Raw genomic sequence first — 17,102 nt, forward strand, 5'->3', positions numbered from 1 at the left:
GTAAAATTTCCGATATGACGTTGATGTGATGTCGGTATTATACCGACGTATAATTACATGAATAATATTAAAACTGAAAACATAAAATATCATAATCATAAAAAAATAAAAATATATTTGAGAAAAAATACATTTTTTCCTTGTTATGATATAATATAGATAGTTGAAGCAAAATAGGTGACATTTGGTAATCAAAACAAGAGAAAGAGGTGACATTTGTCTAATATCTCATTAATAAAATAGCAAAACTATTTCGATTTGTAACGTTGGAAAGTTTTACAAATCAAATATATTTTCCTGTTATTGAATTGTGCAAATTAAAACAAATCAAATTAGGAAACATGTGTTCTGCTACGTGGGCAATTTTGTCAAACAAATATATGCAATTGGCACTATATATATATGTATCCATTTTATGCAGCCCTCGTCTCATTCAGAATCCATTTGCTTCGCCTATCCTCTCAAGTCTTTACCGTGAGGCTCAAAATCAACTCACACAATCTACGAAGTTTGTATTAACAAAATGTTACGTCCACTGTTACTTGTCCATCTCTTTTCCACCACCCTCTTCTTCCACCTCCACCTCCTCCCTTCTTCCGCCGAGGCCGGCGCTGCTAATTCTACCGTAAATGCCACCGACTATATCCGCACGAGCTGCCACACCACCCAATACCCCGACTTATGCTACACTTCACTAGTCAGCTATGCCGACTCAGTGCAAGAAAACCCAGCCCGCCTGGCTCGCGTAGCCATCGGCGTGAGCCTCTCCAGAGCGAACCGCTTAGCCGTTTACGTCCGCAACCTCACCATCCGCGGGGAGTACGGACCCGACCCCCGCGCCGGCGCCGCGCTTCACGACTGCTTTAGCCTGTTCTGCGACGCGGTGGACCAGATGCGCGGGTCTCTGGATCAGATGCGCCGGCTTAAAGGAGAGGGAGAAGAGCTGGCGTTCGAAATGAGCAATGTGCAGACGTGGATGAGCGCAGCGCTGACGAATGAGGAGACGTGTACGGACGGATTCGAGGATGTGGCGGACGGGCCGATGAAGACGGACGTGTGCGTTCGTGTGGTGAAGGTTAAGAAGGTGACGAGCAATGCACTCGCTCTAGTGAATAGTTTTGTAGCTAATTCTAAGGTTATGTCCCCCTGATTGTCTTTTCTAATTAAGGATCAAGTTTAATTTGTGAGCTAATCAAACCAGGGTGTGTGTGTGTATGCGTGTGTTTGTGTGTGTGTGTGTATGATGTGTACATGCTTCCTTTACGTGGATAACTATGTAATTTATATTTGGATGGATCCAAATAGATTAAGAAAGTAAATATACTATAAAACAACAGAGAATGAAATTGTTATTTAAATTAAATAATAGGTGATAAGAAAAATGTGGAACATGAATGGTGTTTGGTAAATGATTTTTTTTTTTTTGAATGATAAAATTGTTTTGAAAGTTAGTGACTCCATTGGATTCAATTTTAATTAATAATATAAGATGGGATAATCTTTTATAATTTGTACATATTTCATGTAATAAGTATAGCCATTTGATGATGACCCCCACCAAGAGATCAAAGTGTTGTATTAATAGACTGAAACTCTATGAAATATTATTGTAGATATGTGTTCATATCAAACTTGTAGGTAAATTGAGAAAAATTCGAACTGTAACGTTGGCATGCTTCATAATTTTTTTTTTACTACACTAGATTGTGTTAATTAATAAACTATAAAAATAATTTGTTAATAATAAAACTTTATTTACAAAAACTGAAACTAACTACTATATATATGTGTGATAGTCATTAAAATTAGCTTGTTTTCCATTATTCATGAATTCTCTTTTTCCATCCCCGCCAGTATATGGTCCTAATTTATCATGACCAGACATTTAATTCGTGTTATAAAATATATTTTCCAATATGAAATGTGTATATAATCAGTTGTGGTAGTTTATTAATGCCACTTTATATATGGGGGTAATTTTTGTTTTTTTCAATTCTTTGTAGATAGATTCCACCCGATAACACGACTTTTTAACACATTCAGGCCTCTGTTTTCCTAATAATATGCAAACCTAATGTTTGTCTTTAATTAATAATCCAATAATCAAGAAGTACAATAATTGAGGAAATTGAATTAAAAATACCAATTTTTGGTGGAAAGGAGATGATATTTGCAGAAGAGGAGGTCCCCATATTTGGCTATTTGGATCGCTATGCATAGCATAATCAGGTCAGTCCCCACATAGATTCTACAATTACAAATAAGAGTTTTCGACAATGACATCGAAATTTCAAATCTGAAATATAATCTCAAATTTTAGAATCAATTATAATAAACTCTATCTCGGGAAAAAAAAATACATGGCATGGACTATGAGTGGCAAATATTGTACTAATTCAACACACACACACACACACACACACACACACACACACACACACACATATATATATATATATATATATCGAGTAGGGCTCAGGCCCTGTAAATCAAAATGTATATTAGCTTCATTTTACATTACTTAATTTCATTGCCCATAAAGTTGACTTTGATGTTCACTCACTATATGAATTATAATTTAATTCCAAAACACATAAATCATGTTACTGATATAATGTTAAATCCACGTGCTAGAAAAATTATTGTTATTGGTCTCTATTGGTTTCATCTCATATCGGCAGTGATTATAGTACCTAGACGGTTCGGCCCAATAGTGGAGAATCTTACACAGATATATCGAGGCCGGCCCATAATATAAACTTGAGCCCGGACCAAACCGCAAGTAAGCGAAGATCCACGATAAGAATTAACCAATTCGTGAGCGGTTAAAACGGGACAGTGTGACAGGTCGGCTCTCAATCTGCCACGATCCGTCATTCGGCGAATCGGCCTATCGTTTAGACGGAGCGTGTCGATCCAATTTGGTAAGATGAGATGAACCTACCATTTTAACGACTCTAACGGTTAATATTGGAACTTGGACGTAACTCAACCTCAAAAGCTAGCTCGAGGGAGAGGATTGTCCAAGCACATATATACAACTCTCAGGTTATTTATCCAACCGATGTGAGAATTGAACACACCCCTTCCACGCCCAGAATGAACATATGGAGCCTGGAGTTTACAAATGACCCAATTAGCCCAGGAATAAACATTTAGAGTGTGGAGTTTACAAATGACCCAATTATGGGCAGAACAGGTGGCCTAATTATAGGCAGTCAAACACATAACGGTAGAACCTGAGCTCTGATACCATGTTAAGATTTGAACTTGGATCTAACTCAACCCCAAAAGCTAGCTCAAGGGGGATCGAAGGATTGTCCAAGCTCATATATACAACTCTCAGGTTATTTATCCAACCGATATGTGACAATTAACACTAACCTTGAGTTGGGCAAGTCGAGTCTGGATGAATTTGTTTCCAACTAATATATTTTGTAATTTTATGTTATACTTACGTGTAAAACTCTAGATGTAGTCTCGGCGTTGGATCGCATGATTCCCACACAATATTATGTAAGGATCATATATTTTGAAGGCTTCCAACGGTTATTACCCACCAATGAGACCCGACTATGGCCAAGCCAAATAGCCAAGTTATTCATCAATTAGATGTCTCGACTTATACCAAATCTAGTGTAGCAGTTGGTTTTATTGAGACATTTCAAATATTTGAATTTGTGGTTGCTTTTCCATGTCGATAAAAAAAATGAAGTTTCGATGGCTTTGTTTGAGCTGGAAATCTAGAGAAACTGCATACCAAGTCAGTGGATAAACTATAACATAAACATCAATAGTTCTTTTTTAATCCTATTCTTGATTATTTTTATCGATCTAGAATATTATTATATACCATTAAGCTTATCTCAGAAGAATTTCTTTCTAACAAGTCTCTGTATATTACTGCCTAATTGTCCACCCTTGCTTCATTCCATTACGTTCTACGGCATGTATCTAATTACCTTTTATTTGATTATCTTAAGAGATGACTAATAGTTATGGATTTTTTTAAAAAAAATTATATTTCAAATACGAAAATGGTAGGTGTGTGTTAGTAACGTGGCGATGCAAATGATAAATTCTTATTTCCACGCTCAAAATAACTTAAAAAAATTAGAATTATATTTTCCGTTATGTGGATTTATCATTCATGTATTATATATCATTCGTATATCATCATTTGAACTAGACTGGTGTCTGTCACGTCCCGAGCTCGGGCCCGTGGCGCGTGATTACACGATGGGCCCTTATAGCAACTATTTCGTATTCGTCCTCGCTTTACGAAAATGATTAACCCAAGTTGCTATAGAAGTCCATTGTAAGTCATTATAAATTCATTTTAAATCTTTCATTTTTAAAATGTGGGACAATGGTATCACAATCACCCCTCCATCAGAACGTAACGTCCTTGTCGCGGCCTGACCACTCGATCCACCAGCGCCGAGAATCTAGAGGTGTCTGCTACATGTTCAAAGGTGGCTCCCGTCATGTAGCACTTTGACCCGCATAGCACTTATTTCCCGGTGTTCTATGCCGGTGACCGGCTCTGATACCATTCTGTCACGCCCCGAGCCCGGGCTCGTGGCTGCATGACTGTACAATGGGCCCCTATAGCAACTACTTCATATTCGTCCTCGCTTTACGAAAATGATTAACCCAAGTTGCTATAGAAGTCCATTGTAAGTAATTATAAACTCATTTTAAATGTTTCATTTTTAAAATGTGGGACAAGGATATCACAGTGTCTGATTAAAAAATATTATTGGAGGCGAAATGGACAGATCAACAAGGACCGAATGTGTGTAAAATTAAATTATCTTTTAAGTATCTTGCTGTTATTTTCCTTTGTCTAAGCAAACACAAGTTTATTGTTATTTGTCCTCTTCTAATTAATCATAATGCGTACTTTAGTCGTCGAATCTTTAACAATATTTTGGTTGTTACGATGAAATCAAAATCATATTTTTCGTCTCAAATGTCATATATGTATAAAGGATGTCCTAATCATGCATATGTAATTTATTTGTAAATATTAATTTAGACCTTTCATCCGATGTTTGATTATTTTTTGAAAACAACTCACTTTTATCATTTATGCAATTCAAGGATACGCAGAATTAGGAAAATATATGTCCGATTAACTCAAAAAATATATAATTTATATATATTTCAACTTAATTTTTTTTTATTGAAGAAAAAGAAAAAGAAAAAAAAAACCAAACCAAACAAAATATCAACCTTAGGAGCTGTGCTTGAGCTGTAAATATAGAGGAAAGAGCAAGAATGCGTGACAATTATATTTGCATTGACTCGACTCATTCGGATAAACAATACACAAATGTCAAAAATGCCCATTTTCAAATATTTTATTTTATTTCTTAAAATAGTACATGGATAACTAATTGATTTAATGAGTAACGACCAGTAACACATATTTTAATTAAAAGCAAATTATTTATTCTAAAAAATATTTTCTTGATATAAATGCATCAGTATGTTTATATGTAAATGAGAACTCGTCTAAGAATCTCACCACTAAAAGGTTTTCTTATCACTCAAAAAACGTTTGACAAAAAATCATGAGCGTATTCCAGTGTTAATTATTGTTCAATGTCGTAATTATATAAGTAAAAATAATAATTGATCAGTAAAAAAAAAACATTTGACAAATAAACTAATCGTTGCTTTTTCCAACTTCTATTTAATGCTTTGGAAATAAAATTGTCTTTAAGAAGACTATTAACAAAATGCCCAAATCCATAATTTTGACTAATCAAAGTTCAAATGATACCCTTGAATAGGCTGAAATTTCAACCAAAGACCCAATCCGATGCACACGTTCCCATATCAATTTCCTTTGTACTGTTTATCCAAATTAAAATTAAATTAAAAAAAATCCAAACATTTTCTTCGATTTTGGTTTCAAAAACCACAACTAGAAGAATCGACCAATCACAATAATTTTTTTATTTTCTGAAGATATGATACATCATATATAACTCAGACCAAGATCAAAATCATATGTTATTGTGTTTTAAGATCCCAAGATATATGAAGATAACCAAATTTAATTATGTAATAAAATTATCAATTATCTATATATGTGAACCCAAAAGTTTGGATGCTATCACTTTCGAGTTCCGAAACTATTTTAGCAAAGTTCTACTCTATTGTTTGATGTCATTCTGGATATAATTAAGCTTCGGAAGTTGATGTGTAGTAAATAAAATTTATGCACAGAAAATATGAACTTCGAAAACTAATCGCAGTTAATTTGTAGATTTAAAAATCATTTCATAAAGTTTCCCTCGGACTTCCAATAATTACAAAAATGTTAAAACTATCTTGTTTAATATCATGTAAAAAAAAAGAAAGCATATGAATGATATGCTCTACTAAATATGATTTTTTTTATTTTCTCGAAATAATTTGAATAAAATATGAAATTATTATTTAATAAATGAAATTTTGTGTTGTATCAGATCTAAATTCTTGCATTTCTTCATTTACCAGCTACAATAATTATAGAAATGTGAGTTGTAAAATGAGAAGCAAATCAAAGATAAATTTAACTTTAGTTATTCTAGATTCTATCTTCCAATTGCATAAAGACTTGGTTCATGAATCTCAGATTAATAGTTTTCAAAATAGAAAAACAAATGACTACAATAATTTTCAAAAATAGATTAGTTAATTCAACTACGCGTTGTACAAAGCCGAAGTGCAACTCTTTCCTTTTCTATAAATTAACAGCCTAAACCCCTTCCTTCTGATCAATCATCAAAGAATTCACTAGCAAAGAAAACCCTTTGATTTTTCTCTAAAAAATGGTTTCATCTGAGAGTTCATTTGGCAAATTGTTGAACCTTACTGCACTTTTATTCTTGTTATATAACATGCCATGTCAAGCACAACTATCCACAACCTTTTACGACACAACGTGCCCAAATGCACTTACTACCATCCAAAATTCCATCCGACAAGCCGTGTCCCAAGAGCGTCGCATGGCCGCCTCGATCATTCGTCTCCTTTTTCACGATTGCTTCGTTCAGGGCTGCGATGCATCGCTCCTGCTCGATGAGACCTCAACAATTCAAAGTGAGAAGACTGCATTCCCTAATGTTAATTCTGTACGAGGCTTCGAGGTCATAGAAGCCGCTAAGAGCGCGGTCGAGGCTGTATGTCCTGGAGTCGTTTCTTGTGCTGATGTACTCGCAGTAGCCGCCCGCGATTCATCAGTTCTCGTAAGAATACTGTATTTCTTAATTCAATGAACTTCATGTGTACGTTTTTAATTATGGTCAAATAGTTTAGCGCCATTCGATTGTTTTTTGGTCCATAATAAAAGGTTGGAGGTCCAACATGGTGAGTGAAACTTGGGAGAAGGGATTCAACAACGGCCAATCGTGCGCAAGCGAACTCAGATCTTCCCGGTCCTTCTTCAAATCTCGACGTTCTTATCTCAAGATTCGCAAATAAAGGACTCAACGAAAGGGACATGGTTGCCCTATCAGGTAGTATTCAATATTTCCACGCAAAATTACAGCTGAATAGCCAAATATAATTATCTTCCAACATGTATATAGATTATAACCAGGCAGACAAGTCTAATTTTGCTGCTAAGAATATATTTTCTCATCTAATTGTCCCTGTACTTCACCCTAAAAAAATGTCCCTATAAATAACAATCCCTTAAAATCATTTGAAAAACACATATTTCGACATGTCTGTAAGCATGTATCTCCCTCGAAAATAGTACTATCTTCCTCCCAATTTTTTTGGCTTGTTTATCTTTTTCCAAAGCGTAAGAAATTCATTGAAAATATCATGTATACAAAAAACTTTTTAATTTTAATTTATTTAATGAGTTGTTATCTTTCTAATAGCTAGTTAATTACAAGACCTCAAATTAAATAAGTTTATATCAATAAAGGAGTAAAAAATGATTGTTAAATGCGGTAAAAAAAAGAGAGTATTTCACATTCTATTTCCATATATATGCAGGAGCACACACAATAGGCCAGGCCCAATGTGTCTCGTTCCGTGCTCGTATCTACAGCAACGGAACCGAACGAATAGATGCCGGCTTCGCCAGCACACGTAGACGGGGATGCCCTCAAAGTGGAGGTGACAGTAACTTGGCACCGCTCGATTTGGTGACACCAGCTTCGTTTGATAATAACTACTTCAAGAATTTGATACAGCTAAAAGGACTCCTTCACTCGGATCAAGTTCTTTTCAATAATGGATCCGCAGACAGTATCGTATCTGAATACAGCTCGAATCCTCAAACATTTGAATCTGATTTTGCAAGTGCCATGGTGAAAATGAGTGACATTTCCCCGCTTCTAGGAACAAATGGAATCATCCGAAGGGTTTGTAGCTCGATCAACTAAGTTCTTCGCGTTAGGTTTTTGTCTGAGTTGAACTAATTCTACTCTGATTATAGGTTACATATATATATTTCATATTTAAATAACTGTGGGATGGCAAGCACACTTTGTGGCTGAAATCCAAATAATTAAAGTAGAATATAAATTATACCAAATCGGTTTGTACGTATACCCTGGATTTTCATATTCTCCTGTGTATCCACATTCAAAAGTACTGTTGTGGAGTATAAGTTTATTCATGTCAAGTGTAAAATGAATAAGAGGTTGCACATTCATAATAAAAATAACTGCGTGTTCCTTTTCTATATCCTTCTTCGTGCTATTTCTCGAATGAAACTATATACATATATATTAATTTAATAGAAATAAAATAGTTGATGATGCCAGTTCCAATTCAATGTTTTGACCTAGAACAATTATTAGCCGTCATTTTCAAGAATTTAATTTATTTTTTAAAAAAAAAACTCGGGAATAGACTTTGACGTGATTTCTAGCTAGAATTCATGGACAGATTTAATTTTATGCCATGATGACTCCATTCATATATATCTAAATTAATATGCATAGAGGGGGACACGATAATTTCGACACAAAGATATATATACATATTTCATGCACTCAATGTTTGTAAGAAATCTTTCCGTAAATATGTTTACAAAAATTCCATCTTGATAAAATGAAAATAAACATTTATTTGAATAAAATAAACGTATATTTGGCACAATAAATTGATGTAATCAAGAAAATACTTATACCTAATTACTCAACTTTGTTCCATTACATAATCCATGACGATTACTAAAAAATAATGTATCGTGAATTACATAAATTTTGAATTCAATTATCATATAATGCTCATATTTCTTCGAATCATATCTATATGTACGTAGTTAATTATTCATTGTTCGTATAAATTTTATCATTTTTAATTAGTATAGGTGAAAAAACACATGTTAATTATAACTTGTCCACAACTACAATTGAAAAAACAATAATTTATTAAGAATATTAATTGAATGATGACATAACCAAAAATTAAAATTTGCGATATAGATGTTAACAATGCTCAAAGGTAAAATAATAATAATAAAAATAAAAATAGAAATAAGAATAAAATTTTAATTTAAACCATATTTATTTCACAACCACCTTTTTTTCAAAATTATTTATTTCTCTCCTTTTTTGAACTTTATCTACCGTAGCATCTTTTGCCATGCCCTATTAAAGAATTCGAACAAACAGAAAAATTCACATTTCCCGATGCACTTTCTTTTTAAATGTTACAAGGCAGCCACGCCAAATTCAAAGTAAAAGCAAAAGCACAATGATACCAAAAATAAAATTTGTTGGGAATCCAATCCATCCTCTATTATTACTTTCAAATTTCAGGTCAAATTTCAGGCCTTGTTTAAGAGAGACGAAGATAATTTAAACTGGTAAACTCGATATTAAAATATGTATTACTGATATATCGAAAAGAACGTTATAATGTCAGTGAGATAAATTGGTGCCACTCAGCTTGTTTACTTAATTATCCATGTTTTTATTATTTTAATTAAATAAAATTAAATTCGACTTAACTGCCATGATTATAGTAAAAATATAATTCAATTTAATAATTGATTTGTGAACGGAATTTGAAAATTGATTCCAATTAAAATATATTCTCTTCATCTCATATATTATATTTAAATTTATAGACACAACAATAAAGTATTTCATATTATCTTGTACTTAATTAAGGTTTTAATAAAATAAAAAAAAATGGAATTATCTTTCCCCTAAAGACAAAAATTTGTGTGAAACGGTCTGACATGTCGTATTTTGTGAGACGGATGGTAATACATAAAAAAGTATTACTTTTTTGCTAAGAGTAATACTTTATATTATGAATATCGATAGAGTTGACCGACTCGTCTCACAGATAAAAAATCGTGAGATCGTCTAACAAGAGACCTACTCTTACCAAAAACTATAGATGATGATAATGGTGAAATTTAAATCTTTCAAACTACGTGACAGCTCAAACATCATGGTTCGATCGCTCTACCCAATAAAAATGATTATTGCACTTCCACGTATTGAAATGTTTAAATTAAGATCTACACGAGTTATGTTTAAAATAAATGGAGAATAAAAACATAACAAATATCCAAAAAAATTAATGTCAATAACTCCAACAAATAATGACATAGAATCAAATAATTTAAAACAAAATTTATGTAAAGTTGGAAGATAATCAATCAATCTTTTTCTAATAGAGAATATATTCATTAAAAAAATCTTTTTTTGCCATCTCATCAATACAACTCCATTAAATTTACAACACAGGTTAACAACAAAGCACCGCTGGCTCTCTACTCACCATCCTTAATTAGAATTAATCCAAACTACAAGGACTAAAATAAACGAAAAAATACCAAACAGACCAACAAATTAGCTTTAATTTCCAAAACTCAATCCAATCAAGCCCCTACTGACGCTGCTACAGCCGGTTTCACCTTTGGCTGCCGGCCACGCCCCCGTGGCGCTTCTCCAGTAGTAGAGGGATCAGGGATATCGGCAGTTACCTGCTCCGCTGCAGCCTTCGGTGGCCTCCCTCGTTTTTTCCCCGACACTGAAGTAGTCGCAGGAGCGGGCTTTGGTTTTGGAGGTGGCGGAGCATCGGAAGGATCACGGGATTTTGGGGGGCGTCCCCGAGGACGCGGCGGTGGAAGGACAGTTCCCGGAGGAAGCGGAGCCTTTGGTTTCGGGGGACGCCCGCGGCCGCGGCGAGGTGGCGAATTGGGGTCGGGTTTGAGGTAGTTGTTCTTGAAAAACACGAGCTGGCCTGAAGATTTCATCCTGTTGAGATGGTGCGTTAGGAGAGTGGAGTGAGCGGGTGGGAGATTTCCGTAGGTGGATTCTATGTGCTTCGAGATCGAAGTTTTGTTTGAGCCGTTCTTCTCGTTCAATTCTTCAATTGCTGTCAAGATCATCTGCAAAATAATCCCACGTCTTTAAAGAAACACTCGAGAGAACGAAGAAAACAAATCGTGCACCTAAAAGAAATTGTGTCCGAAATGAAGAATCTAATGGAAAACGCATGCAAAACGAACTTTGAGTGTGAAAAGAGAAGCTAAAAAAGTTGCGTCTGAATTGCGGATAATCCGATCTCTAAAATGAAATACGATCGAGTAGCTTTCAAGCTGGTCGATAAATGTTAATCGGGTGCAATTTATACGATCTAAAATATGAAATTTCAAGTTAATTTTCATAGTTAGCAAGGGAAATTAGAATAATACGACTAGCAGAAAATGAGGCATGACCAAAAAAAGGTGGGAACTTCCGCCGCAAAATCACAAATTCGAACGGAATTTTAAAGAAAATGCAGGTTCACAAAAATCATACCTCCGGATACTGAGGCAGCGTAGGTGGAAAAACTTGAGTAGGAGGCTGAGACAGAGATGCGAATTGGGGATTGAAACTTTGTTGTTCTTCAGCCGCCATATTCACAAACGAAACTAGAAAATTCCAGCAAAATTAAAGCTGTACTTGGAGGAAAAAAAATGGAAAATGGTATTCACCAGACGGAGAGGAACTGTAGAAAGGCGAAGAAATTGGGTTAAAAACATGGGCTGTAGGAAGGGATTTAAAAGGATGCCATAGATCGGAGCTAGATCGATAACTGGATGACATCCAACGGCTAGGGCATTACTTCTGGCTTCTCATCCAAGGGTTGCCTTTGTTCATCAACGCTGTCACGTGGATCGTTGACGTGGCTGTGCTATTTCTTTTCTTATTTCAAAGTTTCTGTTTGCAATTACGTATTTACCCTCACATTCCAAATATTTGGATTTGTAACCTCTGCTCTTTTAAAAAATATATACATATATTTATTTATAAACTTCTTTTTCATTTCCCCTATTTGGATCACCACAAGTTCTAACTTGGTCAAATACATTGTAATTCAAATCTTTGCGATGTTGATGTTATTTTCGTTTTATCTTTTAAAAAACGGGTCCATTCTAAAAATAAATCATTAATATTATCATAAATCTAAAAACATTTTTCAAGCAAATTTCAAATTCAAATTTGAAATCGGAAAGGATTAGATTATGCACCCATTTTAAATTACACATGAATTAATTGACTGCATTATTACGGCGAAGCATTATTGTTCACAGCGTCTTAATAACAAAATATTTACAAAATCAAACCATTGAACTGTGACAATTATTGTGATATACAATTAATTTAATCAATAATATTACACTTACATACAAAGATTTAACTGCTATCATCAATATAATAATTTAGTTTAATAACTATATATATTATATCTGTTTAAATTGAAATTATTTTTTTATTAAAATTACATAGACTCAAATGTCCGTTCGGTCAAAATAGTCAAAAGTCCCCTAAACGCCGCCCCCGAAATATATATGAATAAAAGAAACAGAAGGTCGAGTTCAGGTGTACCTCCGGAGCACGTTAGCAAAGTTAGGTCCATACATACGGTGATCTAGTGTTGACTTTGTTTATCCTAAGCTTCCAAACCTTAAGACGCACTATATATATATAAGCTCTTATGTATTTTTTTAAAAAAATATATATTGAAACATACATAACATACATATATATATATATATATATATATATATATATATATATATACTTGAAAATTATATATATTTACCGTATTCAGGCATTCAACTTCAAAAATATTCATTAAATTTTTTTTGAAAAAAAAATCATAAATACCAAAAAAATTAAAACTTATTAACTTATAATAAGGAGTTGTCGGAACAGTCTACTATATAGTTTTCTCAAACTCGAATAATTTGCCATCTAAATATACATCCCTATGTTCTTTCATATGTGTGTGTGTGTATCTGTACAGAAACAATACATTGGAAAGAATATTTCCAAAAATACAGAAGCTTAGCTTTGCATCTGTTGCTTCCCCTTTTTCGAATCTAATACTTGGCTCGTGAATCGCGAAGTACTTGCAGTCCCCGTTGCAGTTTGCGTATCTATCGTAGAGCCGAAGGAGTTTGATTTGATTCACCGGAACTTCCTGTTTTGGAAAATGAAGTAATCGGCTTGCGAGGTTTTCGGTACCTTGAATCAGTGTACCCAGGTCTGATCGGATCATCAAGAACAGTCGGTTTTCTTGATAATAATATGACTACGCGTCGCATGTCGGGCCGTATGTGTGGATCTGCTTGGGTGCAGAGTAATCCGATCTGTATAAACATTGATATTTGATCTCTATCCGATGATTGTCCCAGCGTAGGATCCATTACTTCAATGATCCGATATTTCTTGTACATCTTGTACTGCCTGAAAATGTAGAAAACAAAAGTATCCAAATTATATAATGATAGCATTTTAATAATCTGTGTGTTTAAACTATAGAGAAGGTTTTAGACGTCAACATCATTTTGAATGAAAGATCAAGTCCTCACCCATTCGAGTAAACTTTGAGAATCAGGGTCTAGATTAAACGTTGAATTTTTCTGTCCGCTGATCAGCTCAAGAACCACAACACCAAAGCTGAAAACATCGGCTTTTACAGAGAGATTGCCACGCCTGAGATACTCTGGTGCCATGTAGCCGCTGTTAACAAATCAACACATTCATTGGTTAATTTTTTCCAGTTGCCACCAAGTAAAATGAACTTGGATGTTATCACCACCTACTAATTACAGTTTTGGATGGTCAGTTACGAAGAGTGTTTCACAAATAATACAACGACCATTTAGGAAAAAATTACCATCCATTTTTTTCAAAATTTTCAGCTTTTCTACCTCTTGCTTTAGGAGATTTGGCAGCTTGGTGATGTTACAAATAAGAAAATTATAAATCTCCATAACCTACATATCCAAAATAAAGAAACAACTAATTCTAAAGACAAATTACCAAAACCTAGAGTTAGTTTTCTATTTCATCGGAGACCTTTTCAATCTTTTCACTGGACAGAGAAGCTAGTACCAGCTACATTTACAGAAAAACCATTATATTCTTTATGGGTATGGAGACTTACTTGGTACCAGCTACACAAGTGTTAATATGTGTTTGATCTTCAGGATAGAGACGTGCAAGGCCGAAATCAGCAATCTTCGGTACCCAATTTTCATCGAGTAGAATATTGCTGGCTTTGATGTCTCGGTGTATGATGCAACAGTGAGCATCCTCGTGAAGGTAAAGCAAGCCTTTTGCAATGCCTGTTATCATGTCACGCCTTCGATTCCAGTCAAGAACTTCTCGTCCGCGAGACTCTAAATCGTTATTACAACACATCAATACTGGAAATTTCATTTTTAATGCTGTAAGAGGCAGGTAAATTTTGTTTTGATACTGTGCAATGCTAAAAATACAAAGCTAATCAGCAGCAGAAAATGGAATCATTTGGGGACTATCCTTGTTCGACCAACTAATTCTTTAGAGCAATAAGGTACAAATAAGAATCCCAACTAAATAGGAAATCAAACAATTTCTAGTAGTTCGTGAACAAGAGTACGCCTACATTATAGTTATGGGAAATCTTTGTACTCAAATTAAAGCAAATTCTCTAAGCATTCCAACTTAAATCCTCACATCCATCTTGCTAAATGTGTAGTTTGTATACATGAAATATAATAAGCCTAGGTAACCAAAAAAGGGGTACAGTGAACATTTGAATAACCCTAGCTTTTCTAATACAAGAATCAAAGCTAAAACCAATGCTTGAAACCAACTATACCAAGACCAACTAGATGATTGGATAATTTATTAAACTTTATTCTCTGACCACATAATTATAATCAAAGATCCAAATGGTGATACGGAACGCATAATTAACTAAAAGTACTTACTGAATAGAAGTTTGTCAAGGCTCTCATAAGCAACATATTCATAAACAAGAAGCTTTTCTGCACCCTTCACACAGTAGCCCAACAGGTTCACCACATTCCTATGCTGAACAAAGGCCAACAAGTTTGCCTCATTTTTAAACTCTTTCGTCCCCTGACTTGACCTCTGTGATAGCTTCTTCACAGCTATTAATCTCCCATCAGCCAATTTACCCTAAAAAATATCACATATCAAAAAACCAAAATCAAATCTTGATTAGAAATTCACACTCATTTCTAATGTTGTTTTTTCCAATTAAATCCACGTTATTCATTCATAATAAATAACCTATGGACTCAGTCTTGAAAACTAATTTAACCTTGAATACTGGGCCAAATCCCCCTTCCCCAAGCTTCTGCTCAGGATGAAAATTGTTGGTTGCTTTTGCAAGAGTTTCAAAAGAGAACTGCTTCTGTGCTTGTGCTGCAATTTCCTTCAAGTCCGCTTCGTTTTGATCTTTTGAATAGATCGAACAGCAACGGAAAACACACGCAAACCCCATAAAACCCGTTAAATTTGACTGAACATAAAACAAAAATCAAACGACTAAGTAATTAAAATTCACCAAAAAAGAAACCTTTTCTTGATGTGAAGGGCTTCACCAGGTTTTGTAAGAAGCTTTTGGATTTAGTCATCGTATCCAACCATTTCATGTACAAAATTATTTGATATAAAAAATAAAAAACTTTGCGCTTTTCTTTTTATTTTCCGGTTTTTAAGGACAATTCATTCTGATAAACGGGTCAAATCTATTTGTCCCCCTGCCAAACGACTCGACTTGTAAATACATCTACATCTCATAAATGGATCCATAAATGTGTCCATACAAACAACTTGACGTCTGAAAATACATGACAAAAATTTGTGTGAGATGGTTCACAGATTGTATTTTATGAGACATATCTCTTATTTGGATCATCCATTAAAAATTATTATTTTTTATACTAAGAGTATTACTTTTTATTGTGAATATCGGTAGGGTTGGCCCGTCTCACAGATAAAGATTCATGAGACCGTCTCATAAAAGACCTACTCGTAAATATATATCTATCTCACAAATCGATACGTGACGTAATTATATGAAAGTTTTTGTTTATTCAATTTAGACAAAATTATGGATTTTTTTTTTGTAATTTATTTGACCAATATATATTAGAAAACGAAGCAAATTTTACCAAGAGAAAATAAACTCTCAGGGATTTTCCCAACTCATATTACAGTAATGCTAAAAAAAAGTGATATTACAGTAAAAAGAATTCACATGTTGTAGAGTTTAAATACCATTCCCCGAAATGTTGATATAAGTTTGTATATTTCATAGGAAATAGTCAATCGGGCACATAACATATTGATGGAGCGTATAAATCTAATAAAAAAATATATTTGAATAGAGACGGGACTTCAACTTTCATTCAGCACTACTCGTTACTAAGTCAAAAGTCAAATGAAAATGAACTGTCATTCCAAACTGAAATTTATTGGCATTAAAATATTAAATAGCTCGGGTCCTTCAGTTGATTTAGTTAAATAAGATAAAATTCAAGTGATATTATTCTTTTATTTATATATTCTTTATCAGTATATTTCTCTGGACCGATTAAAAAATTAAATGATTCTTACTTTTCTTAATGGACCTCCATTGTGCTTTCATATGCCAAAGCATATCATAATTCGTGTGCCTAAATTAAGTTTGTAATAATAATATGTAAAGGGTATTCATCTCGAATTGGTTATTTTTATAATAGAAAAATTTTAATAAGTGAGTGAGTTTCTATGAAACAGTATCAGATATCTATACTCGTGAAACAGATCGAATCTATCATATATGTAGTG

General features: G+C 33.9%; 2 protein-coding genes and 2 pseudogenes across 2 annotated transcripts; 2 read left to right on the forward strand and 2 right to left on the reverse strand.

The window, feature by feature from the left end:
* The first annotated feature begins 407 nt into the window (after positions 1–407).
* LOC140810712 (21 kDa protein-like) lies at positions 408–1,288 on the forward strand. The gene has a single exon (XM_073168592.1). It carries the CDS (start codon positions 524–526, stop codon positions 1,148–1,150), a length of 627 nt encoding a protein of 208 aa, XP_073024693.1. The 5' UTR covers positions 408–523; the 3' UTR covers positions 1,151–1,288.
* A 5,485-nt stretch (positions 1,289–6,773) lies between these two features.
* On the forward strand, positions 6,774–8,579 carry LOC140810846 (lignin-forming anionic peroxidase-like; annotated as a pseudogene).
* Positions 8,580–10,846: 2,267 nt separating this feature from the next.
* LOC140809316 (HMG-Y-related protein A) lies at positions 10,847–12,117 on the reverse strand. The gene is made up of 2 exons (XM_073166905.1): positions 11,784–12,117; positions 10,847–11,371 (listed from the first exon to the last, which is right to left on the reverse strand). The coding sequence occupies exons 1-2, from the start codon at positions 11,880–11,882 to the stop codon at positions 10,859–10,861; spliced, it is 612 nt and encodes a 203-aa protein (XP_073023006.1). The 5' UTR covers positions 11,883–12,117; the 3' UTR covers positions 10,847–10,858.
* A 1,199-nt stretch (positions 12,118–13,316) lies between these two features.
* LOC140810527 (cysteine-rich receptor-like protein kinase 43) lies at positions 13,317–16,001 on the reverse strand (annotated as a pseudogene).
* Between the last annotated feature and the right edge of the window lie 1,101 nt (positions 16,002–17,102).

Source organism: Primulina eburnea, chromosome 13 (genome assembly GCF_022965805.1).
Source record: "Primulina eburnea isolate SZY01 chromosome 13, ASM2296580v1, whole genome shotgun sequence".
NCBI classification, from domain to species: Eukaryota; Viridiplantae; Streptophyta; class Magnoliopsida; order Lamiales; family Gesneriaceae; genus Primulina; species Primulina eburnea.